Here is a 14,202-nt window from a genome sequence, read left to right as displayed (position 1 = left end):
TTTTCTTAACACTGAAGTGTTGAGGAAAGATGATAGATGATGATATATTTGCTGTGTGGCCATTTCAGAAAATCAAACTTAAAACATTCTCATGAAAAAAATCATTCATGTTCATCAAAAAATAAAGTTTATCATTGAAAATAAAACCAATAATGAACTTTGTTTTTTGATGAAGGTGAGTGAATTTTTTCATGAGAATGTTTTAAGTTTAATTTTTGGAATATGGTCACGCAGCAAATATATCATCAGTGATGGGTGATTTTGAGACTGTCTCATCATTAGACTTCAGGGTGGATCTTTAATCCTCTCCATTTATGAAAAGCATTATTTGGCAAGAGAGTATTCATAGAAGCTTACATCATCCAAATAGTTAAAAGCTTGGCATTATCAAGACCAAGAACAAAAATAATTCAGAAGTTCTACAAAAGTGCAAACCAGACAATTGATATTAGAAGGATCTTACAAATTTTTATTTCCTATATGAAAGGCATCTCTAAAAGATTACATTAATCCTAAATGCACTTGGTTCATTGTTTATCTTGTACAGGGGTGTCTGAAAATTATCTTCATAGCTTTTATCCAATATAAAAAGTCAAATAGTAGAAATACTGTATAAAACTGTATATGTCAAAAAGTAGAAATACTGGGATTGTCTAATTTTACAGGAAACCCATTAAGTTTTTCTGAATACCAAGTTTTTGACAATTTTTATCATTTCTCATCTCTCAAAAGTTAATGTGTAGTGTGGCCTGTTGCATGACCACATGATTGGACCCGTTTTCATCAATGAACCAACAGTGATCTCCAACACATAGACAAGTGCAACATTTTGTCTATCTACAGTCGAAAGAACTTCAGCCACATATCTTCTTTCAACAAGATGGCACACTGCTACATTGGGTCTTGATCATTCCTGACCCTCTGAATAAGATATTCCAAAACAGGTCGATTGGCCATGGAAGTGACATGCATTGGCTGCCTAGATCACCTGACGTTACACCCTGTGATTTGTTTCTTTGGGGATTCATCAACAATTGTGTGTTCAACACTTGGGTGACAAACATTGATGATCTGATGACAAAATTCACAGTTGCTATTGAAAGCATTGATGTGGATATGTTGCAGCATACATTGTAGCATTTAGATTATCTCCTGGATGTTTTGTGAATCACTAATGGTGCTCATATTGAATATTTCTAACCTTGTTACTTTAATAAACAAACAAACAAAAAAAACTTTGGGGTTTTCCATGTTTAAATTTCTTTGATTGGTAATTCTATGTGTATTAGTAAATATTTCACTTAGTATCAAAATTGTAATTCTTGGAACAACCTGTATATTAATGATATTTGAATTGGTCTGGACAGTAATGTACAATTATTTGCAGATGATGAAAAGTTATGGAGGGTGATAAGGGATAGATCTGATATAGAATCCTTGTTGGTTGATCCGAACAAACTGATTCTACTGGCAATGGTGATGATGATTGTCATTTCAAAGTTGCTAAATTATTATTATTATTTGACAATCCAGGGAGTCCAAGGACTCATCGAGTGAGGGCACCTGCTCTACAACACCATCTCCACCATTCAATCACCAACTGACTGCAACTACACCAATGCCATTTACTGCTGACTATCACTGGTATTTCCACAGACAATCACAAACATCCATGCCCACTGCGGAATTCAAACCTGCAGCCTTTTAGCTGGAGAGCGGATATGCTATCCACTCGGCCAACTAGGCCGGTAATGCATTTAATGCATTTTGAACTAGCAGAGTATTATATTAATGGTAATTTTGTACCAAGTGGTCACTGGAGTGACAGTAGACAGAGAATTAAAGTTTGCCACATTGTTAAAGTGGTTAAATCATTGCATAAAGATAACTGCAGTGCTAAATACCATACTGAGTCGTGAGAATAAAGACATTATTTTCCCAATTTACAAAGTTTTGATTCCTGTCCACAGATGTGATCACTTGTGTTCAGAAAAGATGAAGAGATGGAGATTCAGCAGCAGGTAACTAAGGTGATACCTGGCCTATGATATCTGTGATACTTTTACCAGCCTGGTCAGCCAAGTGGTTAGTTAGTATAATCTGCTCTCTAACCATCAGTATGTAGGTTCAAATCCCACCATGTGAAGGAATATATGTGATCTTTAGGTGGTAGATGAATTTCAATACCCAGTGTGAGACTGCTGCGCTGCTTATTGGAAGCCTGGAGTGGCTTGAAAAAGTTCCCCGTTTGGTCACTAGAGCAGGTTTCTAGACCAGGGAAAAATTAATAAAAATAGAAAAACTGCTTAACCCATTCACAGGTACTAATGTATTATAAGTTTACAAACCTTTCATGAGTGGGCATCACATAAAAAAATGTGCGTGCGTGCGTGTGTGTGTAACATGAATTACACACACACACACACACATATGAACGTTTCGCAGGGAAAATTCTACGAAAAAATAGAGGGGACAGCCATGGGTTCACCACTCTCCCCACCCTTGGCCAATTTCTTTATGGAGACCTTTGAAGAAAAAGCCTTAGCCTCTGCCCCACAAAAAATAACCATATGGCTTTGCTACGTTGATGATGTGTTCGCTATTTTTCCCCAGACCCGAGACTTAAATTAAACAAAATGGTCAAGGGTACTGACAATTCTTTAGCTGCTTCTCGTACAACACGAGCTGGTATACCATCCAATCCCACAGATGTATTGACATTAAGGTTATGCAATAGACTACTCACCTCCACTTCATTAACCACAATTCCTGTATAATCTACTGGTTTATTCGTTTCTGCAATGTCACCACCTGGATGATATACTTTTGCAAAGTGCTCACTCAGTAACTCAACTATCGAGAGTGTGAATGTAGAAAGTGTGAATGATAGTATAAATGGTTACTCAGAGAACAAAAAAGATGAGATAGATGCATTGAGTGAGATCGCGTTGTTGAATAGTGCGATAGAAAGAGCAAAACAGCAGCTAGAGTGCATGAACAAAAGTAGACTGAATGAACCAACCAATAATAAAAGGTATGACAGGAAAAATAGACGTATGAATGTGAACATGAACAAAATGAAGGATAGAGTGCTGTATGGAGACTCGTTAGTACGAGGTGTGTTAGTAGAGGATTTGACAAAATCGTACCAACCTGGTGCGACCGTAAAGGACGTAACTGAGTCTATTAGAGAGCAAAAGGAAAGGGTGAAAGAAATGATTGTTGTGGCAGGTACGAATGATTTGAAAGGAGATAAAATGGAAATGATAGAAGACCTGAATGAATTGTTTGAGGTAGCAAAAGAAAAGAGTGAGAGAGTTAGAATGATTAGTCTTTTGCCACGGTATGACAGTGAAATGTTTAAAAGGAGGGCTATAATTGTGAATGACTTTATGCGTGGGTTATGTATGACGAGTGGTGTGGAGTGAGTTTGATGGGCGAAAGGATCTATATAAGATGGATGGCTTGCATTTGAATGATTACGGTGTAAGAAGACTTGAGAAAGTGTTGCTGAATGTAGTGGATGTGCAAATTCAGGGAAACTAGATTTGTTAAGGGGGGGGGGGTAGAGATACAGTCCTTATGGAGGCAGTTGAATGTAAGAATGAATATAATATGCCAGAGCAAATAAGGACAACAAATCTGAGTGGGATAGTTAATATAAGGCATCAAGGTAGGGTTGGGGCTAATGGAGGTCTTAAATTCATGTACACTAATACTAGGAGTATTAGGAACAAGAAGGAAGAGTTTTTGGCCATGGTTGGCACTTCCAGACCAAGGTTATAGGTATTAGTGAAACATGGCTGACTGTAGATGATATAACTAGTGGGATTGAATGTGATGGGTATAGTGTGTTCAGGAATGACAGAGAGAATAAAATGGGGGGAGGAGTATTGTTGATGATAGCTGATGAGCTACAGCCAAGGAGAATAGAAGTTGAATTGCAGGATAGAGAAAAGAACACATTTGAGGCCATTTGGTGTGAGATTGTGGCTAGCAGAACTAAATATACCTTTGATAGGATACCACATGGAACCCTAATCAGTAAACTGGAGCAGATGGGTATAGATATAGGGTTGGTGAGATGGATAAGAGGGTGGTTGAAGGAGAGATATCAAAGAGTGGTTTATTCAGGAGTGGAGTCTAAAAGACGTCTTGTGACTAGTGGAGTGCCACAGGGCTCTGTTCTTGGACCACTGCTTTTCAATTTGTTCATCAATGATATTGGAAAGGATCTGAGAGGAAGTGTTCACTTGTTTGCTGATGATGCAAAGTTGGGTAGAGCAATTGAGTGCACAGGATGTCAGAATTTTACAGGATGATTTGGATAGTTTGGAGGACTGGGCTAGGAAAAATGGATGTCAATTTAATGTGGCAAAGTGTAAGGTTATGCACTTTGGGGTGAAAAGAATAGCAGCAGTATATCACATTGGTGGAACCATACTCCAGGAGATTGACGAGGCCAGGGATTTCGGAGTGTTGGTGGATAGGGAGTTGAAGTTTAGGGGGCACATTGCAAAAGTAACTAAAACAGCTCACCAAATCACTTGGCTTCTGAAAAATACTTTAACATGCAGAGACGAACAAGTTGTTGTTCCTCTGTATCGAGCCTCGATAAGACCCCCATCTGGACTTCTGTGCCCAGTTATGGGCACCAGGGTTTCTTCGTGATGGGGAGGAAGTGGAGAGGGTCCAGAGACGAGTGACCAAGATGATAGCAGGTCTGTGGAATGAACCTTATGAGAATAGGTTGAAGATTTGTGGGTTGCAGAAATTGGACGATAGGCGAAGGAGGGGTGATATGATTGAGACATTCAAATTACTGAAGGGTTTTTATAAGATTGATCCAGAAGATATTTTTGAAAATATGACTGGTGGTGGGAGGACTAGGGGCCATGCATGGAAGCTGGGCAAGAGCGTGGTTGACAAGGGTGTTAGAGCTAGGTTCTTTACTTGGAGAGTGGTAAATGAGTGGAATAAGCTTCCAGAGTCTGTTGTGGGTGCTACGACCGTGAATGAGTTCAAGACAAGGTATGATAGATACTGTGTGAATGTTGAATAGTTGTTCTTGACATGATGTTAGGGCCTCCCTCGATGAGTCTGTCGACTCCTTGGAGTTTCCCGGAACAATAATAATAATAATAATAATATTTGGCCACATGGCTCTGAAACACACCTCTCCTTAACACACTTAAACAACCAACACCCCAGAATCAAGTTCATCTTGGAAAAAGAAGAACACAACAGCCTTCCTTTCCTAGACACATTAGTCACCTGCCAGCCTGATGGAACCTTGGTTTTCTGAGTTTATAGAAAACCCACCCATACAGGCAGATACATTCACCAACAATCCCCCTGCCCTCTTCACAACAATATGGAGTGGTGAAAACACTATACAACAGGGCTAAACTAATCTGTTCTAACGACATGGCCCTAAACACTGAACTAAATCACATCCTTAACACTTTCTCAGCCAATGGCTACCCCCCCCCCCAAAAAAAAAAAAAAAAAAAATCCAAAAAATATTAAAACCTACAAACCACACCCGGGGGGTGCTTAAGGGTCAAAGCTGTATAACTGAGAGGAGACCTCCACATAGCCTTTAAAGGAATGTGGAGAACCGACCAGGGCTTCTGACCTAATGTCCAATCCTCACCTTCTCGTGGTGCACCCTGTTGGGTATCTACTTTGATACTGAACGAACGAGGATGGGCTGGCAATTTGGGATTTAGCTGACCAAATTGTATTCTTATTGGTTAAACCAAAATAAAAAATAAAAAATGATGGTACAACATGACAAAATTTCATGCCGGCTGGGGCGTCGCCCGGTTAAACAAGGCCCCCGTTGTTTTCGCCAGGGAACCAGGGCAAACACCGAAAAGTCAGCTACTGGAACAAATCTGAAAACAAACCCCAACTCAACATCACCAGAGTTAAGATCTGATAATGTTGAAGTCTTGACAAGTAACAGACTGATTTGGAGGAAAATTGTAGATAGGAAGTTAGTAATGATGTAATTTTTTCATGTAGTACTGTCATATCCTGTACACCCCTTGAGGGTACATGGCAGGAATTTGATGATGATGATGATGATGATGGTGACAACCCCCCCCCCTCCACAACAAAGATTACTCTAAATCCATCACCATTCCCTACATCCGAGGCACCTCAGAAAAAATTACCAAAATTTTAAAAAAACACGACCTTACCTCCTGTTACAGGCCTTACAGAAAATTGACATCCCTTATCCGCTCCACCAAAGACCAACCACTTCCCCTAGACCTACCTGATGTATACCAGGTCCCTTGCAGTTGTAAACTGTCTTACTTTGGCCAAACAGGCAGGACAGCGAATATCAGAATTTCTGAGCACAAGGACTACATCCGGTTTCACAAGTACAGCCATTCTGGTCTTGCAGACCATGCTCTGGATACATGCCACAGAATACGGTGGAAGAAAGCTAATTCGAAAAGACTATTTATGGAATCAGCCTCAGCCCTAAGAAACTCTCCAAAGCTGAACAAATTTGGTTGTATGCGACTGCCCCAAATTTGGGAGGCATACATCAGCAGACCTTCAGCCCAACAGCCAAGTACACTTACTTAGCCTGCTAGAGGGCACCATCAGGTCTTCTAGGAGAACAATAGCTTCATTCTCATTTACTGTGTTGTAGTGCCTGCGTGCACGTGCCTTTTTGTAAGTTCCTTTTGAAAATGGCAACGAGACGTTGCCAAAATATCGGAAATATTTATTAAAGTGTAATTTAATTTATATTCGGATCTACGTTGTTCAATTCCTTAAGTGATTTAGAAAGGTATGTTACCATATGGACAAGTGTGATTTTACTCCATCTACCTGACAGGTGGATGGAGAACTTAGGGTCATTCCTGGAATGAAACTGAGTAAGAATATGGTTAGGATATATATGTATATAAGGTCCAGGTTTATTCTCATGTGGTGAGTGAAATGGATTACCAGTTAGTGTTGTGATCAGCATGTTCATAGATTCTGTGCTCTGGAAGATGCCCTCTTTTAATTGAATCCTGACTTCCTCAAGGAACTTTGCATAATAATAATAATAATTTTCTAATGTGTGTTGGTTTCTAAGTTCTTAAAAATTGTGATATACACTCTCAAGATATAAATTCAAATATTGCTGCTTAATTGAGGAAAAGATGGTACAAGTAATTAATAAAATGGAAAAATGGAAAGCCAGGTGGATTGCTTCAGTCAGAAGTATCTTAGAAGCATAAAATGTTAGATACAATAATACTGAAGTGTTGACAAGTAATAGACTACTTTGGAAGAAAACAGTTGATAGGAGATTAATAATAATGTAATCTTAGTTATGTAATGCTGTCATAATAGCCTGAACATTCCTTGAGGATAGATATCAGGAAATTGATCATGATGATAGAAAAATCTCCAGCACAAGTATTTATTAATGCATCTTGTAGTATTCCATAATGCATCTTAGTCCATGCCATTATTATTATTATTATTTTTTTTTTTATTAAGTACAGTAAACTATTTTGCTTTGATCCCAAACTCTTTTTGTATATCTCTTTATTTTTATTTTTTTATTTTTTTCATTAAAACATAAGTATAGCAATTGTTATTGATGAGGGGACATGTTAACTGCCTAAATGTAGCTGAAATGTATTGCATGTCATGTAATATATTTCTGAAGATATTGAAATAATTCCAAGATGGTGGTAACTACAGAATACGTTAGCATTTTATCTCACAGCTAGTGAGCATAAAATGTTATAAAATGGTGAAACATGGCATTAGTATTTTAAGATACTGAATTAAAAAAAAAATTATAGTTAAATTTCATCTTGATAATAAATAACTGTTCTAGTAAGCATGACTATGCCATCCAAGTAAACTTCAAATCATATATACTATGATTTGAAGTTTACTTGATGGGCTCACAAAAAAAAAAAAAATAATAATAATAATAAATAAAATTATAAATTTTATTTATAATTTTATTACAAAACACTTATAATAAAGGCAAGCCACTCTTATACATAGGTAAAAAATAGGTGTTTGCTATCAGATATAATAGTTTTGCTAAATTATTCATTAGATATTATCAGTAACAATATGATTTAAAAACTACAGTACTTTTACTAAACAGCACACCAAGTTTAAAACTAAAATTATGAGATGATAATGATATGTGTAAAGAACCAAAATTTTCAACCTTCTTTCTCTTTTTCTTTGTCAAACTGTTCCTTTTATTGTTAATTGTTTGTTCATGTTTTTCAATAGCTGCAGCTATGGCAGCAGTAACTGGGGGACAAATTTCAAGTCAGGCAATGCCATCAACTTCTGCTTGTACAAGCTGGTCATCTCCAAATTGTGGAATGCAATCATGTATTCCAGCAACATCATCACAGACAACAAGAATCGATTTAATGAGTGATGTAATAGAAAGTGACAGCTCTACTGATTCTTCACGACAGCTGGATCCTGGACAGTTTCTAATGCTAGACATGCAGGGAGAAAGCAAAAGCGATATAAAAATAGAACCATAGGATAATGGTTTGTCTTTCATATTTAGAATTAATTAAAATAAATAAACTTTCATATTTTTTGTTAAAAAACATCCTATCTGTTATTCTTGGTGTGTTATTATTCACTGTTTTAAACAACTACAGAAAATCATGTGAGATATTGTGAGAAGATTATGAATGATGTGCTAGCAGAGGTGTATGAAGAGAAAGGAGTTCATTTTGTGAATGTATGGGAGAATTTGAGGGATGGATAGAGCTGTATAAAAGAGATGGGCTATATTTAAATGAATTTGGTGTGAGTCAGTTGGAGAAGCTGTTGCTGCAAGAGAAAATAATAACTGAAGTGAATGGAAGACCTGAGGAAGCAAGAGGTGTTGTGGAAGAACAGGAGAGTAAGGTAGGATAGTTTGTCAATGGAGAAGTGAGTGGCACGAGTGAAGAGAATGAGAGAGAAGGAACACAAGACAGACAGGAAAATGGGAGGGGGGGGTCACAGTGGACAGATCAGTGGGATTTGTTATGGGAAAAGAAATGAGCCAGTGTGTATGTTTACAAATGTCGGAAGTATTTAAAACAAGGGGAATGAAATTGTTGCATTCATAGAGTTTATTCTCACAAAACTTGTTGGAATAAGTGAGACATGATTGAATGAGATGGCATTCTGAGGAATAAAGATGGGGGGGGGGGGGATATGTAGTCTTTCGTGAAGACCGACAAGGCAAAAAGGGAGGAAGAGTGCTATGGCAGAGGAGTTGTTGTGCCCATCTAGGGTGTAGATACGAGGAGCAAATAGTGACATTGGTTTTGAAGCAGTGTGGTGTGAAGGACATGGGTAGGATGAATTTTTAGTAGGGTGTTGCTGAAGCCCTGGTAATGTGGAAAGCAGTGAGAAGGAACTGTTTAAGAAAACTGGCCTGGCTAATAAGAAAAGGGTGATCATTATGGGTGATTTTAATTATAGTAACATAGACTGGAACGAAGAGATAATATTCATTCTCTCTGGAACCAAAGAGAATGAATTCCTTGAGTTTTTGAGGGACAGCTATCTTAGGCAATACATGACAGATTACACGAGGATTGAGGGTCTTGGATTTGATTATATCATCAGAAGATATTATTGTAAATGAAGTGTCAAATCTTCCTCCAGTTCATGAAAGTGACAATGAAGTGATCACTTGGGTGGTGGTGGAAGCTATATCAGGACTTTTGTGAGATTATATGTGGAACTATAAGGCAGATGATTATGACAAACTCAGAAGGCAATTTGCAGTGATATCATGGAATGAGGAATTGGATGGGATGGAAATCAGTGTTGCTTGATCCCTACTCGGGGATCTAGCAAAAGCAATGACTGAATATATCCAAAGGTCAGGAAATTAAATAAAGTAGGTGTAAAATGGATGGCTGATGTGAAGGCAGCACAAAATGAGTGGCAATAATCAGTTACATAAGGAGTATGAAGAGCAAGCAATGAAGGTAATTACTTGGTAAGGGTAGCAAAAGTGCAGCATGAGCAGTAGTTTAGCAAATAAGGCTAAAAGAAATCCTAGCATTTTTTCAATATGTGGCCAGTAGAAGGAAGAATGATTATTAGAGGATGATGTTGGTCAGTGATAATGGGAGAATGATAAACGCTGAGGATAATATAGTAGAAGCGTTAAATGAGCAGTTCATTAAAGTTTTCCATCCTAACATAATGCAGAAGTTGAGAACAGTGGGAATGGGATAGGAGCCACTGATGGTGAGTGAGCAGAAGGTATATAAGGAACTTGATGTCAACAAGGCTATAGGACTTGATCGTATGTGACCACATGTCCTGAAAGAGTGTTTCAGGAAGTTAACAACAGCTTAACTTACCTCTTTGTCTTAGATTGGCCCAAGTTCCAAAGGAGTGGAAAGAGGGCAGAATTGTTTGACTTTATAATAGGAGTGATAAGACCAAGGCTTTGAATTATAGGTCAATCTTCTTGTTTGGAGTTGTGGTCAAGGTGGAGAAGCCAGCGAGGACAAGGATTTAGAACTGGATTGACAGTAGCAGAATTCTCTTTGATGGACAGCATGAGTTTGCTAAAGGAAGATAGTGTTTTAGCAATCTGCTTACTTATCATAACAAGGTGACGAATACATTATACAAGGGGAATGCATATGCAGTAGTATATTTAGATTTTGCAGGGGTTTGATAGATTGCCACATGACCAACTAGTAATTGAATTGGAACAGATGCAGTTGGATGGTAGATTAGTGCATTGAATTGGAGATTGGTTGTCTGATAAGTATCAGCAGGATGTGTTTGGGGGGGGGGGGATATCCCAGAAGAGGAAAGTCACTAGTGGTGTGCCCCAGGGGTCTGTTTTTATGGGGGGGGGCTGTTGTTGTTTAATTTGCATGTAAATGACATTGAAAGGGATTTAAATGGTGATATATACAGTTGTTTGCAGATTATGCAAGGTTGGAAGAGTTATGAGAAGTAGAGCAGATGTAGCCTTGCAAGAGGACTTGAATAGGCTGTCTGAATATGCAAGTGTGGGGATATCAGTTTAATGTCATAAGCTTTTAAAGTGTAAGATTTTAAAATTTGAAAGCAAAGAGGGATGCAGAGTATAGGATTGGTGGAGATATCCTAGAGGAAGTGGAAGAGATGAAAGATCTGTGAGTGATATGGTGGATAAGGACTTGAAATTTTGGTGACATTTTGCTAAAATTGTGAGGACAACGCAATGGATTATTGCAGTGTTCTGAAGAACAGTGACATGTAGAAGTAAGAATGTTATGATTCCACTGTACAAGGTTTGATCAGGCCACATATAGATTGCTGTGCACAGATTTGGTTGCCTGGTTTTCAAAAGGATGATGAGTTGTTGAAGAGAATTCAGAGACTATTGATTAAGTTGGTGTCTGGTCTCTGGAATGTGGAGTATGAGGACAGATTGAGAGAATGCAAATTGTAGAGCCTAGTGGATAAGGGGGGGGGGATACAATTGAGACATATCAGTTGGTAAGGGATAATTACCAGATTAACGTGGATGAGATTATTCATAGACTGTCTGGAGACAGAGGAAGAACAAATGGGCATCCCTGGAAGCTGTATAAGGAGGGTGTGAGCTGTATAAGGAGTAGATTTTTTGCATCGAGAGTGGTGATTGGAATGCATTGCTTGAAAGAGTGGTGAGTTCAGAGACAGTGGATGCATTTAAGTTAACATATGAATTGTGCATGTGAGACTTCCTGTGGTGAGTGTTGACTCCATGGAGGTCTGATGATAATGTTTTATACAAAATACATATGTGCCACAGTGAAATAATAATTATTTATTAATCACAAATTTTGTTTTATATATTGTAAAATGTATAACAAATGATAAATTATATAAACAAAGTGAAATAAAAAGATGCAGATGGAATTGGATTGGACAAGTACTGAGAATGGACATAGAAACCGGGGATATCCTTGACATGGATCCTAAAAGGGAAAAAGGAAAAGCCTAAACCAACTTGTAAAGAATGACAAAAAGAAAGAAGGATGATGGTTGAGAGAACTGAAGAGTAGCAGTAATTAGTCGGAAAGCATAGGGTTAAGTTAGTGTTTCTCAACGTGGGGCGTACGCCCCACAGGGGTGCAATTAGAAAATGTACATGTACATATTTATATTATACTTTTTCAGAACTTGGCTGACTATTATGCTAGAGGGGGGGGCATCAAAATCTTTGAGATGTTGAGGTGGGGCATGATCCAAAAAAAGTTGAGAAACACTGGGTTAAGTGGAAAAGAGTATCTCTTCATTATGTGCCATGGGGGTATGAAAAGGATAGGTAGATATTGTAAAGCATCATCAGTGTGAGTTCAAGAACAATAATAGAAGTTTGAATACAAAGGGATAGAAAAACACAATTATGGAAAATCTTTCTAAACATAAAGTCATATTATGGGATATTTGGGTAGAAAGCTCGTGTGTTGGCAGTTCATGTTTTATTCATATAACAGTTTTATTTCACAACACAAGAATAATAAGAAAATAATTAATATTTATTTACTTATTTCCTGATATTTCACTGGTGTTTTACCTGGCATCTTCAGAGCACAAAAAAAAGTTTATCACAGTACATGAAGAGCAACAATTAGTTAACAGTAGGACCAGTTTAAAATTGTAATGGACAACACAAGAGACTAAAATTCTAATTGGCACTATCTATTGTTGGATAAAGAGAGAGTGAAGAAGTATTAATTTGATCTTAAAATGACTGTCTCCCAGATTTTTGGTACATTGATACAGCTATACTTGTTGAGGTTTTTGGAATCAGCAAGACTGATTTCAAAAACAGTCTCTATCTGACTGTGTAGCACTTTTGTTTTTCTCCATTTGAAAATAAAAAATACATAGCATGTATTTTTTATTTTTTCCAAGGAAGATGTAAACGTTCTTCCTGTCTGTCCATGGTAAGCCAGGTCACAAATACAGGGCACTTCATATACTCCTAGATGTGATAAAGGAGAGAGTTTGTTCTTTGGTGAACACATGATTGCCAATTTCGTGTATGGTTTAAAAGTGGTGAGAAGCTGATATTTATTAAGTACTCTGAATGTCTTTTCAGATCTGAAATCCTCCAATATCATAGTGCTATAGGATTACTCCTATTATTACTATCCTTATACAATGGAATGAGAATATCCTTACTTCCTGCACAACATTATTTCAAATTGTCTGCACACTCTTCTATCATGGACCAATCTGAAGATACTCTAATCAACAATAACAAAAGATTTTCCACATTTGTGTGTTCTCTCCATATAAATTCATGTACATTTTTTTATGTATAAACATGCATTAATAATAATTAGTTTAGGTTGAGCAGAAATCTAGCAGAAACTTCCTATTATTAGCCTTGCCCTTTTCTCTAAATTTTCCCAAATGCTTTTTTGTGTCTTGTGCCTTAATCTACTGTGCTATGCTCACAATTTTAGAAATATCTCCAAAACTTCAGATCCTTGTCCACCATCACCCCAGATCCCTCACCTCCTTAATCTCTATGATCTCTCCACCAGTTGCATACTCTGTATTCCACCTATGCTTCTCAAATTTTAAAAACCTTACACTTTGTCACAGTGAACTGGTAACCCACTGATTTAATCACTCAGCCAGTCTATTCAAGTAATTGCAAGGCTACATCTGCTCTACTCTTCATAATTCTTTGCATCATCTGCAAACTGCATATCACCATTGAAATATTTCCCAGTATCATTAACATACAAGTTAAACAGCAATGATCCCAAAACAGACCCTGAGGGAACACCAATAATGGCTTTCCTTTTCTGTGATATTGATTCATCCACTGCCACTGCCATACACAAATTGCTGATAACTGTCATGCAACCAATATCCAATCCAGTGCACTAATCTATTAACCAGTCCCATCCTTCCCAATTTAATCACCAGCTTGTCATGTAGCAATTTATCAAAGGCTTTGCAAAATCTAAATCCACCACTGTGTATGCATCTCCCTTGTCCAATACATTTGTCATCTGTTATAATAAGTAAGTAGATTGAAAAACACAATTCTTATTCATATTCAGTTTACTCAATTCCTCACATACCACCTGTTCACTCATCATCATCGGTGCCTTCTCTCCCCTCCCGTCCCCAGTGCACTCAAGTTCTGCATGATGTCACATTCACGAAGAT

At 37.6% G+C, this 14,202-nt stretch overlaps 1 protein-coding gene across 6 annotated transcripts in view; it reads left to right on the top strand.

Moving 5' to 3' along the window:
• LOC150107393 (homeobox-containing protein 1-like) overlaps positions 1-14,202 on the top strand; it is a 194,725-nt gene that overhangs the window by 154,188 nt on the left and 26,335 nt on the right. For all 6 annotated transcript variants that reach the window (XM_090391256.1, XM_090391255.1, XM_090391259.1 and 3 more), the window contains one exon: positions 8,281-8,553. In XM_090391256.1, coding sequence (XP_090247382.1) covers positions 8,281-8,546 — 266 coding nt within the window. In that variant the 3' untranslated portion in view covers positions 8,547-8,553. The remainder of the gene's footprint in view (positions 1-8,280; positions 8,554-14,202) is intronic.

The sequence above is a fragment of the Typopeltis vanoorti genome, chromosome 4 (genome assembly GCF_054136105.1).
Source record: "Typopeltis vanoorti isolate ZY-2024b chromosome 4, IOZ_Tvanoo_1.0, whole genome shotgun sequence".
In the NCBI taxonomy this organism is placed as follows: Eukaryota; Metazoa; Arthropoda; class Arachnida; order Uropygi; family Thelyphonidae; genus Typopeltis; species Typopeltis vanoorti.
This window is presented reverse-complemented; position numbering and strand designations above follow the sequence as displayed.